The sequence below is a fragment of the Orcinus orca genome, chromosome 4 (assembly GCF_937001465.1).
Source record: "Orcinus orca chromosome 4, mOrcOrc1.1, whole genome shotgun sequence".
NCBI classification, from domain to species: domain Eukaryota; kingdom Metazoa; phylum Chordata; class Mammalia; order Artiodactyla; family Delphinidae; genus Orcinus; species Orcinus orca.
Genome location: NC_064562.1, coordinates 8,860,328 through 8,879,225, shown reverse-complemented (window position 1 = coordinate 8,879,225; position 18,898 = coordinate 8,860,328). Strand labels below are relative to the sequence as shown.

Sequence of the window (18,898 nt, the reverse complement as noted above, 5' to 3'; positions counted from 1 at the left end):
AAATTGCAAAGAACTTTTAATAGAAAAATAATAAAACAAACACCAAATCACAGAGAAGGTAAAGTTTAAAGTACACATATCTGACACTCCTCTGGTCTCACCCTTCACCTTGCCAGTGAATAAAACATGGCTCCACTGCCATGGACTTATGCTGGTGTGCCACTTTCAACGTACATGCCACTGGTTATTGAGTTTTTAAATAAATTTTGCGAGAATCTTTGCCTTTCCTCTGATAATCTTGAATTAGGTAAAAGATCTGCACTGGCAGGTATGATCAGTCTTAAATGCCCCAATGAAAAGGAACAATGGAAAAAGAGACAAGTACAGGAACATTTCTACAATCCTGTGCTCAATACTCTGAACTTACACAAGTAAGGACAACTAGACACTCAAATCACTGAGTGTTTTATTGAACAATTACTGAAGTTGTATGAGCAGAAATCTATAACCATTTAATTACGGCTGGTTTTTAACTTTTTCTGTGAATGTGAGAGTCTGATCTTGCAAAAGTGTAGGCTTGTATTCCATGAGATGTATCTGAGCTGTATGAATCTTTTCTTTTTTTGTACAAATTATATAAATAAGTACATATGTGTTTTCAACAAATGTAATTGTTAATAGCTATGTTTCTACTTAAATGCACTTGTGCAAAGGAATTATAATTCGTCTAGAAACCCATTTAGAGTTCCCCCCAAATATCCAATTTAAATAATGAAATAACACATTTCATAAAACATCTTTTGTTTGTGTGTAAATTTAATTACAGTACTTTTATAAGCACCTTCCATCCCCCCAAAACACTGTTAACAAGTTAGCTATGAAAGGGAGACAAACTTTCATGTATCAGAATTTATATTTCAAATTCTTTATATATAAATCTCAATTTTTTATTTTGGCAAAATCGGGATTAAAGGTTTATGGCTTCTCCCACTCTAGAATGTTTACAAAGTAAAATTTCTAGTCAAGATATGAATATGTAAATTTCATATATAGCGTTAACTTACAGTAAAATATTTAAAACTTTATGGCAGTGAGCTAACAGTCTTTGAATAAATACAAATTAGGAGCATATTTAACAACTTGAGAACAACTAATTATCAGTACAATGCAGACTTAGGATAATGTCCTTCTTTGGTAATCATATCCTTAGATTCCCTCTGAGTTTTTATTTACATGTCTCACCACCACACCCAAATAAAGCCTAGCAGAATGATGAGCACTCAGATACTGGAGACATCACTCTGCTTGAGACTTTATTGGCATAAGTGTTTTTTGATTTTTTTGTTTTTTTTGTTTTTTTTTTGCGGCACGCAGGCCTCTCAGTGTGTGGCCTCTCCCGTTGCAGAGCACAGGCTCCGGACGCGCAGGCTCAGCGGCCATGGCCCACGGGCCCAGCCGCTCCGCGGCATGTGGGATCTTCCTGGACCGGGGCACGAACCCGTGTCCCCTGCATCGGCAGGCGGACTCTCAAGCACTGCGCCACCAGGGAAGCCCAGTGTATTTTAAATTTCAATTTTAAGTTGGCCTTTCTAAGAAGCTGTCTATACAGATGAATGAAGGGCATAAAACAGAACTTCAAAAGAAATCAGACATTGGCTTCTTATGATGACATGTTGAAAAATAGGTTCAGAAATAAACATTTCAGCTGTAATATAAACTGAACTACAATTACTATTTCAGACTTTATTTTACAACTATAAATGGATATTATTCAAAGTAAAAAGTACGTTCATAAACATTAAAGCCTATTATATAACATTGGTAGCGGTTAATAGTTTCTTTCTTAGTCTCTCTATATAAATAATCAATGAACGAATAATTTTCTCCCTATTCTGCAAAGCCAAATAGCCAATGCAACTGATTTCAGATTTAGGATTTTTTTTTACAATCACTCAAACATATAAAAAGTAATTTTAATACCTTCGGAAAATTATAAGAATATGAAAGGACAATTTTAAACTCCTACACTTTTTACTGTTAGAGAGTTCTAAGACATTAAAGAGTTTTTCTTCTTAAACCAGGTAAGAATAATAATGTGCAGAAAAAGATAAGAGAATTTTGTTATACAAGCAAATAATTATACTTCAGACTGGAATTGCTTTTGAATTTATTTTCTCTCTAAAGAGAAACCAGAAAGAAGAGAATCGTGTGAAACTAATAAACCATCCCATTGCTTTCAAACAATTCCTTTTCATACAGAAACTTCTAAGCAATCACACTATTACATGGGTGGGTATCTTTTCCTTCACTCCTCTTCTGGTAGATCTGGAGAAGTTAGATAGAGAAGATCTAGATTTGGAAGCAAAGGAGAAAGAAACACATAATAAGAAATGCTATCCAGCAGACCAATTTACTCATGCTTAATTTCTTTTTATAGCTGATGAATTATGAAAAGTTACCACGGTTTTTCAGTGCTGAAAGCAACTTCATATTTTCTTACCTTTCAATATAAATACAGCACTGTATTTGTTTAAAAGTCTGAATTTATGCTATTGAGGTTTTACATTAAATTATTTTTCATCTAATAATCTTGATTTGCTCAGTGACCCACATTGGTACTCTCAACTATTTTTTTTTAATATTATGGACATTGATTTCTGATATTTATACCAGCTAAGAAGGTTATTTGGAGCAGGTTAAAGAAAGATATCAGAACCAAAATCTTACTTTGGGGTATTTTATTTAACAAACAAAATGGTCCCAGAGAAAGACAAATACTGTATGATATCACTTATATGTGGAATCTAAAAAATACAACAAACTAGTGAATATAACAGAAAAGAAACAGACTCACAGATATAGAGTACAAACTAGTGATTACCTTTAGGGACAGGGAAACGGGGAGGGGCAAGATTGGGGTAGGGGATTAAGAAGTACAAACTATTATGTATAAAATAAACTACAATGATATATTGTACAACACAGGGAATATAACCAATATTTTATAACTATAAATGGAGTATAAACTTTCAAAATTGTGAATCACTATATTGCACACCTGTAACTTATGTAATATTGTCCATTAACTATACTTCAATTTTTTAAAATTGTTCTGAGGATTCTTAATACTACAAGACCATTTAATAATTAGTAGTTAGCAATACATTTTAAATATATGGTAGGGAAAAATATAACTAATTTTCACTTAAGAGGATCATGGATATTTTACAGGAAGAGAATTACTGGTGCCAGGGTTTCTCTAGGCAGTATAAATTTTTTAAAATTTATTTCCAGCTTTAATAGAGATATAATTGACATATAACAACATTGTGTAAGTTTAAAGTGTAAACTTTAACTTAAGGGATCCCTTAAGTTCCAACACATTCTAACAAATCTGCACTTTTACTGCCCACTCCCGCAACATTTTTGACCTCACATTTTACATAACATCATACTTAATGGTGAAAGACTGAATGCTTTCCATCTAAGATCAGGAATAAGACAAGGATGTCTGTTCTCACCACTTCCATTCAACATTGCACCAGACTAGTTAGGGCAATTAGACAAGGAAAAGAAAAGGCATCCAGATTAGAAATGAAGAAGTAAAACTACATCTATTTGCAGATGACATGAGCTCATACATAGCAAATCCTAAGGAACCTACTAAAATCTATAAGAATTAATAATTTCATTAAGGTTATAGGATATAAGGTCGATAAGCAAAAATCAATTACAGTTCTATATATTAGCAATGAATAATTCAAAAATATAAATTAAGAAAATTCCACTTACAATAGCACCAAAAGAATAAAATATCAGGAGTAAGCTAAACAAAAGAGGTATAAAAATTGTATTCTAAAAAATTATAAAATGTTGAGATAAACTAAGTTAGATCTGATTACAGTTGACCCTTGAACAACGTGGCGATTAGGGGCACTGACCCTTCACACAGTTGAAAATCTGCGTATAACCTTACAGTTGTCCCCCTGTATCTGTGGTTCTACATCCACAGATTCAATCAACCATGGATTGTGTAGGACTGTGGCACTTACGTAGTGAAAAAAATCCACGTAAGTGGACCTACACAGTGCAAACCCATGTTGCTCAAGGGTCCATGTTCATGTATTGAAAAACATAATTGTGAAGATAGCAATACTTCCCACATTGATCTACAGATTAAAGATAATGCTATCCAAGTCACAGCTGCCACTCTGCAGAAACTGACAAGCTGATATTAAAATTCATATGGAAATTCAAGGAACCAGAATAACCAAAACAATCTTGAACTACAAAATTGGAGAACTCACACATCCTGATTAAAAAACTTGCTATAATAATGCAATCATCAATAGAACTATTATAGGATTAGTTCAAGGATTGACATTACATCAATGAAATAGAACTGAGAGTCCAGAAATAAACCCTTACATTAGTGGTCAACAGATTTTTGACAGTAGTGCCAAGGTAATTCAATGGGGGAAAGAACAGTAATTTCAACAAATTGTGCTAGAACAATTGGATATCCATAAGCAAAAGAAGTTGGACTCCTTCCTTACACCATACACAAAATTTAACTCAAAACGGATCATAGACATAAATGTAAGATACAAAACTATAAAACTTTTAGAAGAAAATATAAATGTAAATATACGTGACCTTGGATTAGTCAATGGTGTTTTAACATATAAAGTACAAGCAACCAAAGAAAAAATAGACAAACTGGACTTTAACAAAACTAAAAACTTAGGCTTCCCTGGTGGCGCAGTGGTTGAGAGTCCGCCTGCTGATGCAGGGGACACGGGTTCGTGCCCCCGTCTGGGAAGATCCCACATGCTCCGGAGCGGCTGGGTCCGTGAGCCATGGCCGCTGAGCCTGTGCGTCCGGAGGCTGTGCTCCGCAACGGGAGAGGCCACAACAGTGAGAGGCCCACGTACTGCAAAAAAAACCAAACCAAAACAAAACAAAACAAAAAACTAAAAACTTTTGTTCTCAAAGGACAACACCAAGAAAGTGAAAGGACAATCAATAGAATGGAAGAAACTAATCTGCAAATCATATATCTGATGAGGGCCATGTATTCAAAATATATAAAGAATTTTTACAACTTGACAATAAAAAGACAAGTAAGTCAATTGAAAAACATGGGCAAAGGATTTGGATAGCTTTTAGAAGATAGACAAATGGCCAGTGGATACATGAAAAGATAGTCATTAGGGAAATGTAAATCAAAATCACGAGATACCACTTCACATGCACCAGCATGGCTATAATAACAGGTACTGGTGAGAATGTAGAGAAATTGCAACACATATATTGTTGTTAGGAATGTAAATTGCTGTAACCACTGTAGAAAATAGTTTGGCAGTTCCTCAATAAGTCAAACACAGAGTAACCACATAATGCAGCAGTTTCACTCTTGGGTGTACACCCAAGAGAACTGAAAAGATGTTCAAACAAAAACTCGTACATGAACGTTCAGAACAGAATTATTCTTCCCTCCTTTAGACAACGAATCATCCCAAATTGAGGAGGTGGACTTTAGAGCAAGATTTATTATTTTTTCCCCTTTTCCTCTTTTTGTGAGTGTGTATGTTTGTGCTTCTGTATGAGATTTTGTCTGTATAGCTTTGCTTCCACCATTTGTCCTAAGGCCCTATATGTCCGTTTTTGTTTTTTAATTTTTTTTCTTAATAATTGTTTTTAATTTAATAACTTTATTATATTTTACTCTATTTTATTTTACTTTATCTTCTTTCTTTCTTTCTTTTTTCCTTCCTTCCCTCCTTCCCTCCTTCCTTCCTTCCTTCCTTCCTCCCACCGTCCCTCCCAGAATTATTCTTAATAGCCAAATAGCCATGGTGGCTTACTCCCTTGCCATAGCGAGCTCTGAATAAATAGGCTTTGCTTGTTCTCACTGAGATGATCTTCCTTTTTTCCTGCAGAGTATTACCACTCCGCGTGAAGAGGTAACGGAGGCCAAAGGAATGGCTGAAACGGAGCAGGAGAGAGTAGAGAAACTCCGCCGTGCAAGTCTTTCCAGGTAAGATGACACCTGCCTAGGAGCCAGAGAGTCAGCTGAGAATTTAGCAGAAAAGTATAAGTGTGGTATCCTGGAACTTAAGGGAAGGGAGTTTTGCAGATTGAGTGTAGTCAGTTGCTAAATTCTGCTGAGAAATCAGAGGGAAAACTAAGCAAATGAAGATGATTGACGTTATTTTAAAGAAGGCGTAAGATTAGAGTAGGTTAAAATGTGCATGGAAAATAATGAATTGGAGACGAGGAGTACAGAAGACTCATTCAAGAGCCTGGACTAAGGAGTGTGTGCGTGTGTTGTTTTACTACGTAGCCTTACCAGCGTTTAAACCTCACCTCCGTGTTGACACGACGATCCAGCGGGCAGAGAGCATGAAGACAGTGTGAAAGCGGCAGTTTGAGATTCCTGAGAAAGTGGGAAGGGAAGGGATCCATACACAGATGGAGCAACGGTCAGACCTTCCGTGAAACCCAGAGGAAGAGGAGGGTCAGGGTGGGCAGAGTAGGAGGGGGATTAGATGGGAGTCTTGTTTTGTACTTGGAGGCTGAGGGATATACCATGTGATGACTTCTCTTTTCTCTGTGATATGAGGCAAGGCCATCTGCCTGAAGATTAGGGCCTAAAATTTGAGGTGAATAGAAGAAGTTAGAAGCAGTTATTGTGGAGCGCAAGGCAGCAAGTTGACCACAGATATGTAGGTTTGCTGTACAGTTTGGGATCCGATGAAGAATTTGAAGCATTTCCAATCTGACTTCTTATGTATTCTCCAGCAGCAATAACATACCTGTTTGAAGACTTCAAGATCCTTCCAGAACAATGAGATGAAAACAGAGCAGCAGGAAAACGTGTAATACTGGCAGCAATTATGGAACTAATGCATTATACAGTCTTAGCAGGAGAAAGGGACCAGTCAAGGGTCAATGCTCTGGAAGGCCTGATGGGGTTAGAATAGTGGCAGTGGCTGACCCAAGCTCTAGGCATGACCACAGGTGTGCAGGGCCGAGACCAGTGAAGGAGGCCTTGGGAAAGCCTGTCTATTCTGCCTATGTCTCTTCTCTAATAGAATTTTAACAAAGCAAAGCAGAAGACATGTGGTTTGCATTATTATTTTGTTTATAAATATTCTGAGTGGTAACAGGTAAGCTCTCAAGGATTTTAATTATAAATTAGCAATATTCTGAGGAATTGTAGATACACTGACAAGATTTTTAATGTTTCTGGTGAAAATTGCTAATAATTTTGTTAAGATCAGGAAAGTTTAGAATTCATCTCACATTTTGATATTGTTGGTAGTGTGGAGAGAATTGTGGCATTCAATATCACACATCACTATTAAAAAAAAATACATCCAAAAGTGGAATGTATTGAAGGAGTTAATGATAAGTGATTTTGTTTTTCTCAAGTCACTTAAAAAATATTCTCTTGTTATTGTCTAAGAATAATATATTTTTCAAATACATTACTGCTATGCAATAATACAGTTTATCTATATCACTAGGTCACTAACTGAATACATAATTGAGAACAAACAAAAAATTTATGCTACAAAGAAATTTTAGATTCCTAAACATGTTAGACAACAGCTACCTTAACTAAGTATCTGCAAAAAGAATTATTATACACTTTGTAATGAGAAATCAGTTTCCAAAGTGAAGAATACTCTGAAATTTGGCTTTAGTCCATCATATACATATTTTGCATAGGGGAATGTACATGTATTATAATAATATATATGTAAAACCTAGCTGTATATTTAAATATTCAGTATGTTATATTGTATATATTATCATAAAGGCATCAGGGTCTTTATAAAAAAGTTTTATTTCATCGGTAAATTAGGAACATTAGGGATTTTCTCTGACATGGTCTTCGGACACTAGACTATGATTAACTGAGAAAACAGTAATTTTCTATATTTTATTTAGTCTTGAGCAAGACGTCCTACAGATACTATAGTCCATGCAAGAATCCCCTATACTTCAAGCTGCTCTCCGCTATTCACACACTATAAAGGTTTATAGGCTAAACTTTAGGGGCCAAGTCTTATCTTCAAGAAGCTCACGTTCCAGTACTGGTAAAATTTGATGAAATAAAGTAGAATATATGATAAATGACTTTAAAAACCTACTGATAAAAATGCAGTGACTGTTGAGAGTGGAACATTATTTTAAGCTCTTGGGATGAGGGTGGGCCTCATATAGGAAATGGAGTTGGAAGAGAACCCTGGGGGAGAGGCAGGGTTTGCACTTGGTGAGATGAGCGAGGAAGAGTTCAGTCTGGCAGCTAATATCAGGAAATAAAGCTGAAAATGCGTGTTGGGGCCTGACGGTAGTACCTCTTAAATGCTAAGACAATAAATATTGATAAAAGTTTCATTTCATTTCTTTGAGCAAAATTGTTGGAGTGTCCGCTGTATCCCAGGCACTTTTTTCGGCTGAAGATAGGAAGATAAATAAATGCAACCCAATGATGAGAGTCTAGCTAAGCTACCCCATGGTGTTGCTGCCAGGCATGCATTTTGTGTGGGGCTTTACAAACGAAGCACATGCCCTGGAGAGCAGTGCAAGGTCACAAGCAAACAGAAGTTCCTGACACGAAGCCCCAGCAGCCCTTGTGATCAACAGCCTCCCTGTCTCCCAGGGCCTGGTTACCTTATGTGCCCCTTAGGTAAGACCCCCTGGGGCTTACCAAAATCATGCTCTTTTGGTCTGATTTGACTTATCAGGCCCTTGCCCAGGAATCCAAAGGACTCCACCACAGACCCTACTAAAGGCACGTGTGTCCCCCAGGTCCCCTCTCTCTGTCTGCACTCTGCCTTGGCCTCCCCATGTGGCCCCTTGAGGCATGCCCGGTGCTTCCTCCAGGACTGTAATAAACTTCTCTATTTCAACATATCTGTGGTCAGGTGTTGCAGTAAGGCTCACTATTCTGTACTCTGTGCTCCACTTAACAAATGTTAATTTAACAAAGTCAGAACACCCACACTCTGCCTTCAGAGAATTTCTAGTGTGTGGAGGGAGGTAGGGAGGAGTCCAGTCAGTTAACACATTATTACAGGGCAGTGAGTCGGGTATTTTGACAGAAGTATATGCAAACGGGGCTGAGAGCAAAAAGTGGGCATCTAATAAAATCTGTAGGGGTATCAAAACCAGGGAAGGTGTCTTGAAGGACGACTTGATAGTGAGGAAAAGAGTAAGTAGGCAGAAGTGTAACTTGAGGAAGGGCAAGAGGTGAAGAATGGACTGACTTTAAAGCCATGTTAATAATTCTAGCTACTACCTGTTTAGCACTTACTGTGTGCTAGGTACAGTTACGATAAGGTACATACCATTACATTACCAGCTCCATTTTCCAGGTCTGGAAGTGAAAGGAGGCTTAGAAGAGATAAGTGACTTACCAGAGATCACCAGTGGGTGAGCTGTGTGGCCAGAGCTAGAACCTAGGCAGTCCTGTCTTAACTCTTATCCACTCTGAGAAAGGGCAGGGGAGAAGAGGTGATGCCGCAGAGGTACCCTTTGTAATGTGTCCTTTGTTAAATTATGGGAGTTCTCACTGTCCTGAAGGCTACAGAGACAGTTAAGGATTTTAATCAAGGTGTGACATGATTGGATTTACAGTTTAAAAAGATCAGATGATAAAACAAAAAATGGATTTTCCAGAAGATACCTGGAGGCTGGAGTGATCAGTTAAGGTGTGGCAGTCATGTTGGAGAGATATAACAGGCACTGAAATAGTAGTAAAGAGATGAAAAGGAGGAAGCAGGTTGTCAGGTAGAAATGACAGGCTGAGGAACCGAACAGAACTGGACACTAGGGCACTCTGCTCAGAAGTTTAGGTTGGGACAGTACCACGTTACGTTTCACAGCACAGTGCCTAATACACAGTAAATTTGAGAACACAGGGGACATATTTGAGTGGAAGGAATTAAAGAATTTACTTTTAGCTATTCATTCAGTCGCTCATCAAATATTTCTGAAGAGCTGATGACCAAAGCAAAGTTCCTGTTCTCATGAAACTTACATTCTAATGAAGAGAGGAAGATGCTAAACAAACAACAGAGTAAATACATGTTATGTTACATGGCATTACGTATTATGGAGAAAAACAATCCAGGAAAAGGAAAATTGGAAATATCTTGGGCAGGTTGAAGAATTGCTTTAAGACTTTATTTTGGTACTGCTTTTTTACATAAAGGATCATCAGGGAAGTCCTTCCTGATGACACGCATGGTATTGGAACAGAGAGCTGAGTTACAGGAAGAGCTGTGCAGAAGGCATGGTGGAGATCTGCATGTGCACTGTGGCCATGGACTTCAAGTATCTGCAGGGCAGCTGAGGTGATTCCAGGTAGGCAGTTGGACACCCTGTACAGGTCCTGAAAGGAATAGTGATTTATTCCAGAGATGGTCAGAAGGGAGGAGGGTATCTTTGAAACCAAGGAAAATTCATTCTACAACTTGACCCACAGAGACAGCTGATGTGTTCACTGAATTTGAGAAGAAGGAAGTCACTAGGGACCTTTCCCAGAATGCAGTGGGAACAGTGCATTGAAAATACATGGGAGGAAAGGAAGTAGCCACTTTTCAAGAAATTGGGCTGTGCAGAGAAGAACCTGAGCTGGTCACTAGAGAGCACTATGGGGCCAAGGGTGCACCTTATTTCTTTTTCTTTTTTTTTTTTTTAAAGATGAAATAGATCAGTTTTGACATATTGAACATGCTAGGGAAGAAAGGCAGTAATTGTTGGATCAAGGTTCCTGAGGTGTGGAGAGATGAACCATAACCAAGAAAGGAACCTCCTAATGAAAGACTAGGAGGGGAAAACAGAAGACGCTGTAGATGTAGATGTTTGTAGTTTGAGGGCAGGGTCTGGTTTTGAAGCTTGATTACCTCCATTTTCGATGGGAAGAGGAATCATCTCTTGCTGTGAGTTGGATAAGGAGGTTAAAAAGTTTAAGGAAACTGGAGGTCATTAAAGTCTTGAAATAGAACTGAATGGGAATCAGAGGTGCTTAAAAGTAAGAAGAGTTCTTTGCAGAGAGCGCCGCTAAAGTTGGAGGTGAAGTGCTCCCCTAAAGTGGAGATTCTGCACTGAAGGCAGAGTTGGCTTTCGGATAAGACAAAGAGGCAGAATAGAGTGAGAAGGGCCAGGACAACAGGACGGTTGCATAGAGTTTGGAGGCAGAGCAGAGATTTGGTCAGGGGTGGGGGGGAATCATGACTTAAAGGGTAGGAGTAAGGCAGACAGTATGGAGGCTGGTTGTCTGGGTGTGGAGAAAGCACACAGAGACCCAGCGTCGGAGTGGAATGAAATAATACAACTGAATCTATATACTAAACAGACTCACAGGCATAGAAGACAAACTTACGGTTACCAAGTGGACAAGTGAGGGCTATGGGGATTACCAGATACAACTACGATATACATAACATAGGTAAGCAACAAGGACCTACTGTATAGCTCAAGGAGCTACATTCAATAGCTTGTAATAACCTACAGTGGGAAAAAATCTGAAAAAATATATAACTGAATCACTTGGCTATACACCTAAAACTAACACAATATTGTAAATTAACTATACTTCTACAAAACAATTCTTTTTAAAAAGGCAGAAAATAGAGAAGTAGAAGCATTTACATTTGAATGGTAATCAAGGGTCTCAATTTTAAAAGGTAACTTCACCAAAAATATTTTCATAGCCATTACCTCTGGGAAAGGAAAATGGGCAACAGAGGAGGGTGGAAGACTTTTACTTTTGACGTTACAGTATTCTTCCAGACTGTTAGAAAAAAATGTTATACCATGAACATGTATTATAACTATTATTAAAAAGCTAGAAAGAGTATGTGTTAACGGAGTGTGTCGTTACCTAGAGCACATATTTATCGATAAAATCAGGGCTGTAGTGAGATGATACTGTTGGAAGGGGACATCATCAGAGTCCCCACCTCAAAGACCCTACCTCATTTCCACATCAACCTATAAGCTCAGATTTCCTGACACCCTTCTTTTGCTTTCCTTCACTCTAATTCACTTAGGGCTGAAGGTAATGCCAAAATATTTGTGAGGAAAAAAAGTATTAGAAAATAAACTTTATATGGCAAGATTTTCTATTTAATTATCTCAACAGTTAGGAAATCTCACTGAGAATCTTTGAGGGGGACTCTGTGAGAAGGAAAAATTGACGGAGTAAATGTAATCGGGCTTTCCCATCAAGTGAGCTGAAAGTCTAAACCACTCTAAAAGGTTAATCTGTAAAACTTCAAAGTCAAATGTTTACCTTACCTATCCCTTTACAGTCTTCCTTGACCCTAACTGAATGAAGTCAAGACATGCGATTTTATCTAAAGCACGTAGAAAACAGAGGGGGACAAATGAAGAGAGATTCAGCCTCTCAGATTTAGGGCAGTGAGATTCATGCTATCAAACTTGAATATAGCACTTAGAGCACTGGTTGACCAAGCTCTTGGGAAATTATCTTTTTTTTTTAATTTTTAAGAAAATTTTATTGAAGTATAGTTGATTTATAATGTTTTAATTTCTGCTGTACAGCAAAGTGATTCCGTTATACATATATTTTTTTTCATGTTCTTTTCTAGATGGTTGATCACTGGATATTAAATATAGTTCCCTGTGGGGAAATGAACGTTTTTCTTTCAGTGGCTCTTATACTAATGCTGGATTCCAAAATGTGACTTTTACACATTCTTCAAAGAACTGTAGCTGGAATGTAGGACTAGTCTAAACACTGAGAAAATGGATGCTGTAACCTGAGCAGTTCTTTAAAAGGATTACCCAACTTTTGTAAAGGATTGCTATTATTAAATAGTTTATATGGCTTCGACTTACGTTTCCCTTTGGTTTACAAATTTGCTTTATAGGTCAAAATTTTCCTTAACTTTGACAATTCAAATTTCACTACTCTATCTTGTTTACTTACAGCCCTAGTTTTTATGGCAGGTGTTTGGTGGAGAAAGCCAATATACTGTGGCTGACTAAGGGCTTTTGTCTGCATTTGTGAGGCATCCTTTCCTGCATATGCAGGAATTCCCTTGCTACTATGAAATGCCTCTTTGTTATCTGTGGAGGAGTGCTGGAAAAATCATGAACTTCTCCACTCCTCCTAAGCACAGATTTTACCGTTATTTATATGAGAGACTGAAATTCATTATCGACATACACCAAAGGATTTTTTAACATATAAGACACTTCTAAAGCATGTTTTAGTCCCCATTAATTGGCTTCTCAAGAACTTCCTCTTGTATCTTTCTGGATTTCTCCACCAAATTTCTTTTTCATATTTTGATAGCAAAGAGTAATTTGTTACAGATGCAGGCGTAGAGAACTTGGGTTTTTGTCTCAGTCCTCTTGGTAAACGCTTATTACTGAACTGCTCTTCGTTTATTTAATATCCCACTACATGGTCTTCACTGGTTTGAAAAGCGTGTATTAAACACCAGGCAGAGCAATCATTCTTTTCCCTGGATGCATAGTGCCATAAATGCTCCAGTCCACAGGCCAAATGAATAGGCTAATTGAGCAACTGCCTGTGTTATGTTAACCAGCTGAGGGATATTTCTATGACTTTTTTTTAAAGGAAGCTATATTTCATGTGAATTAAAGAGCTTAAAATAATTACAATGGAATGTCAAGCTTCTTATTTTTTAGTGTGAAGTAACAAACTTGGGCGGTGTTTGATGTTAACTGATTCAAGCAGTATTACTGGTGATGGCGGTAGTGTAAAATCAGGAACAAAATTCCATTCAGAATTTATCCTTAAAGATGCAACCATCATGACCAACTCTATTAGTGAAGCTGGAAAGCTTCCATGTCATTAATATTAAGTTGATTTTATATATGAAAAGAAATATTTTCAGGAAGAATAAATTACTAAGTGTTGAGGCTAACACATCATCCACTTGGTGGTGTTGGGCAAACGTGTGCGAATGCTTTCAAGCATAGAGTGGTGTGAATGGGAAACGTGCTTATTCTGGACAGCATAGGGAGCTAGTCAGAGATTTTCAAAACATGTGTTTCAAGATACCTTTATAATTAATTACATTCTCCTCGTGCCTGATTTTTTTAATTATGAAAATTTTCAAACACACACAATGGTATTAATCCCCACGTAACTATCACTCAGGTTCAACAATTATCAAGATTTTCCTACATTTTCCTCCTCCATCCCATTAAATGATTAAAGCCATTCCCAAACATCATTTCATTTCACTGTTAGTATGCAAACCATTAGTATGCATTCTTTAAACTGACATCACTCTAAAGCCATTTAAGCATTCTCAGGTATATGTAATCTGGAACATTGCCTAAATGTAGTAAAACTCTTTCCATCAGAAATACCTCAGGGGAAGGGCACTCGTGAATGCAGAGGCATACATCTCCTCTGAAGGCAGTTGTACCTGTGCAATTTTCTTCTCATTGCCAAATTAGCTGAAAAAAAAAAAAAGAGGAAAATATCAGGGGCGTTTACAGAAAATTAGTTGTTTAATCTGAAGACTGAGGGAATACTTTCGATCCAGATTATACTGTGATTATTTGCTCTCTGTTCAGTTGTGATTGTGATATAAAAAATTAATGGGATGCAAATTCAGGATGGGTATTCCTAACAGTTCATTGTTGATGGTGGGATTTAATAGTAAAATTCTTCTCCTACATGACTTCTTTCTAAATGTTTCTAGACTTCTTAGTTTACGTAGTGAATTAATCACAAATATTTTACAAGACTGTTGTCCAAGTTGCTCTGTATTTTGAGAGGAGAAACAATTTGAATAGCAACTGCTATAAACAGTAAGAAGGGATCAGCTGCTTTCTGAATCGCTAACTTGAAACTTTTTTCTTATTTATGTAAAGAGGTCAGACCAGGAAACGTCATTTGAAATAGTCTCAGTGATCAAACTTCTAACTAAAAGGCAGAGACTGAATGTTTAACCAGTTATGCACCATTTTCTGTTGTAAATGGAGAAGTATATTATCAAGGGAATAATCTAACATGTTTAGATATAAATGGTGTCACCTTTCTATTTAAATTTAGGTTGGCTTTTTCCTTAGAAAACTTTCTAATTTTTTTTTTCTTTTTTACTTGGCAGCGCTTTGAAATCTTAGATATTTGGTTCTGAAGTAAAAGCACTTTAAAATAACTTTGTTTACTAAATCCCTGTTAGTTAAGAACAACATGACTGATACAATCCTTGAAAAATGTGTCAAGTAAATTAATATTATTTATCTTGACCACACATATTTTTGACTTTTTTTGGCTCTGTAAGCACAATAATACTAAAATGGCACTTTTTAAAGTGACACATCTAACTATATATCTAGAAATAACAGCTCTCTTTTTACTTATAAGGACACCATATCTATGATAGCTTTGGGATCAATTTTCTTCGAATTTAGAAAAATAGTGGTCAAATATTTATCATCATTCTAAAATCCAGCTACTTTTTAAATATCCAAATAACAGACCTAACGGGATAGATAACATACTTCTGAAATCCTACACACTCACCCCCAAGCACACCTACGCGATTTTCGACAGAGACACAGTCATGCTCAGAGGCCCGTTCACACAAACAGGCACGAAAACAAGTCACTCGGTACAAATCCATCCAAGTCCTACCTGGTCTCTGTCCGGGGGTAAGTAGAAGACTCATCATAAAAACAAGAAACAGAAAAAAGAATTGTTGCAATCTCATTTTTCTGCCACACTACGGTGGAGCAAAAGCGCGCAAGGTAAACCCAACAGTCTTTGAACAGTCTCTGCGGTATCTGTGTGGCGCTCCTCACATTCTGAGGACAAACCTCAGAGCACAGCCAGCTGCGTTTTCCAGAAAGGTTAATGATCCCTGCAGATAAGGTTACTGGTGCTGTTTTGCGGTCGGAGCCCCTCGGCCCCAGACCCCTCCTCCCGCCCCGGCCACGCCCCTTGATTTCCATAAGTAAATATTGGTGAAATAAACCAGTCAAGCGTCCTGTGACTTGGGTGGAAATGTCCGCCTCCGACTCCGAGGAGAGGCGGACTGCGCCCAGAGCAGGGTGTGGAGAGTGTGTAGAACCACACACTGGCCGGGCTCCCTCCCTCACCATTTACATCTGTTTACACTTTGCATTGTGCACATCGGTGTCACATGCAGAAACCCAGAGGAATGACAGGAAGTCTCTTGTCCCTTTCAGAAGGAAATCTGAAGCTCTAACTTAGACTGCCAAATGCTTTGTGGCGGAACATGTGCTGAAATGCTTTCTCTTTTCCAAACCTACTGCAAAGTGGTGCCTGTTTGCCCCAAATCTCTAAATTGCTTAATCTATGTGGGTTTACATCAATAAACATTCCTGGGATTTAGAATGTTCTGAAATTAATCTGAAAAATGTTCATCTTTTTTATTTTGTAAAGTGCAATTTCTAAAGTAATAGAGATCATTTTCATCTGCAGTACATCCAGGATTTTAAAAAAGTAAGTTCAGGCAAGCCACAAATTCATGAAATCTGGGTTCTGTTAAAAGATTTATATATGGTGGCTGATATATTTCGGACACAGAAATTAGGAATGAGCTCAGAAGACAAAAGCAGTCTCATGTCATCCTTTACACACATGCTTCAAGATCGCTTGTGGTTTTAAGTGTTTCCTTGCCTGTCATATGTAGCTGTTACAAATGAAAATGACTGTACTTAACTATAAAGTAAATGGAAATGATAGTGTAGACACAGTCAAATTCAGGTAGATCCCAAATCCCAAATCTAAAGCATCTGCAACTTGTGAATTGGCAGGAAGTTTGTTGCATTTCACTTTTCTAGATTCAGGTAGTTGGTACACAACCTTCGGCTTCCTAAGGTTTGAACTTAATGCATAATTTGCTTATCTTAGACATCAGTCAGTAAGAACCCCTGCCTGCCTGCTTATCCATGAACTTTATAACAGGCAAGAGCATACAGCAATTCTTAAAATCATTTTCTTAAAATCCTGAGAATATTTGCCCATCTGGGAGTTAAAGGGCACTATGCAGCCCTGCTGCATTTATACATCATTCCGTAACATCAGTTGAATACAAGAGTATGGACTCATGATATAAAAGTGCCTCACGAATAGCAAAGGTAATGTTCAGATTTTACTCCCCCTGTAAGCTTCTCAGTACAGCACCCCGGAAAACCAACTGCAAGCTGACAAAACCGAGTGTTAAATCGAGCAAACCAACAGGAGACCAATACAGATTTTGACAATATAACTTCAGTCCAAGTCTTAGGTCTATGTCTATTCAAAGGTCCTACTATGGTCAGCCTTCTTTATGGATAAGATAGTGACTACCACAAACCGCATAACTGATTCAAATTTGTGTATTTCATTACCAGCTGACCAACAATGAACTCCTAGAATACACCTAACATAAGCAAGTACTGAGGAAGGTGTTCCCACCAATTAGGATACAGTGAAGTGTTGTATTTAACTCATGTAAGTAAACTACCTGGTTTTCCACCTGAAAGAGAAAGCAAGGTAATGTATTAGAAATACATAAATGTATTACAAATTTATGAAAGTTAAGGCATTATTTATTTACATATATTTTAAATTGTTCTTTCCAAATATAACTTAAGAAGAAGTTGACGATGATGATTAAGCAGTTGGTTTTCGGAGTCCAGTAATATAGTGTATAAAGCTGATGGACGAACTGAAATGCTAGACATTGGACAGTGACCAGTGAGCTGGCATTTCTACGGGTCATGGATCAAGAGTGGTGGTAAATCACTCGAGTTAGCATTGAACAAGCTGGCCTGGGGAAATCTTAGTGGCAGAGAGCTAGACTGTAAAGATGAGAGTGGCTGTCCACGCAGCGCTTTCAGCCTGCGTCTGGATGAATGGTGAGGCACGTTCACGTGAGCAGAAACCTTGCCCTCCCCCTGTCCCCCCACCCCCTGCCATCTGCAGCACAGGTTGGCCTCCTTAGAGTGAGCTGAACACCATCCCTCTGGGCCAGTACCATGCTAAGTGCATCACACGCATTACTTCCCTTAGTCCTCCCCAAACACTCTGAAGGTCTGCCCCCTGTTTATCAGATGAGAAGACTAACCACTAAGGAGGGTGTAGCCTCCAAGGCTACACACATGGGAAGAGGAGTAGATGGAACTCAGATTTCCTGACCTGGGATCTCAACCATTTTTTCCCCCTCCCCTCTAAGGCTCAATCCTAGTTCTTATAATAATAGCCTGTTGAAGCTATTATAAAAAATAAGAATAAGTTAGGAATATACTTCTTATGCCGGGTTGAAATTCCTGCCAACCTGGAACCTCAGAATGTGACCTTATTTGGAAATGGGGTCTTTGCAGATGTAATTTGTTAAGATGAGGTCATAGCGGGGTAGATTGGGCCCTAAATCCAATATGACTGTCGTCCTTGTGAGAAAAGGAGACACACAGAGACATACAAGGAGGACGCCACGTGACAACAGAGGCGGAGATTGGGGTCAGGTGACTACAAGCATGGGAACACCAAGGATTGCCAACAACCACCAGAAGTTAAGAGAGAGGCAAGATTCTGCCTCCAAGAAAAACTCAACTCAACCAACACCTTGATTTTGTACTTCTGGCACCTGGAATGATGCGAGAACACGTTTCTGTTGTTTTAGTCCAGCAGTTTGTGGCACTTTGTTACAGCAGCCCTAGAAAATCAGTGTATTGGGTTAGCCAAAAAGTTCGTTTGGGTTTTTCCATATGATGTTCCGTACATTTTTGGCCAACCCAATACTGCTATATCTTCTACAAGTAAACATATTCTCTATATAATTCTATGAAAACATACTTATTTTTATGGTGGTATACTGTATATGTCAGGTATTTAACAAAAGTTGTCTTATTTAGACATGATAGTATGATGTAAGTTTCATCTCCATTTCACAGATGAGAGAACACACTCAGAAGTAAG

At 38.0% G+C, this 18,898-nt stretch overlaps 1 protein-coding gene and 1 long non-coding RNA gene across 12 annotated transcripts in view; one reads left to right on the top strand and one right to left on the bottom strand.

The window, feature by feature from the left end:
* Positions 1-18,898, top strand: part of LOC117200029 (uncharacterized) — a 163,732-nt gene that overhangs the window by 25,096 nt on the left and 119,738 nt on the right. For 10 of the 11 annotated variants that reach the window (XR_007476960.1, XR_004481444.2, XR_007476961.1 and 7 more), the window contains exons 4-5: positions 5,883-5,980; positions 17,332-17,431. This is a non-coding gene — a long non-coding RNA (uncharacterized LOC117200029). Of the gene's footprint in view, positions 1-5,882; positions 5,981-11,314; positions 17,432-18,898 lie in introns of all 11 variants that reach the window. The other variant, XR_007476962.1, reaches the window with a different exon arrangement.
* On the bottom strand, positions 198-15,747 carry APELA (apelin receptor early endogenous ligand). Its single transcript, XM_012531712.3, has 3 exons — positions 15,608-15,747; positions 14,332-14,421; positions 198-2,289 (listed from the first exon to the last, which is right to left on the bottom strand). Exons 1-2 carry the CDS (start codon positions 15,681-15,683, stop codon positions 14,333-14,335), a joined length of 165 nt encoding a protein of 54 aa, XP_012387166.1. The 5' UTR covers positions 15,684-15,747; the 3' UTR covers positions 198-2,289; position 14,332.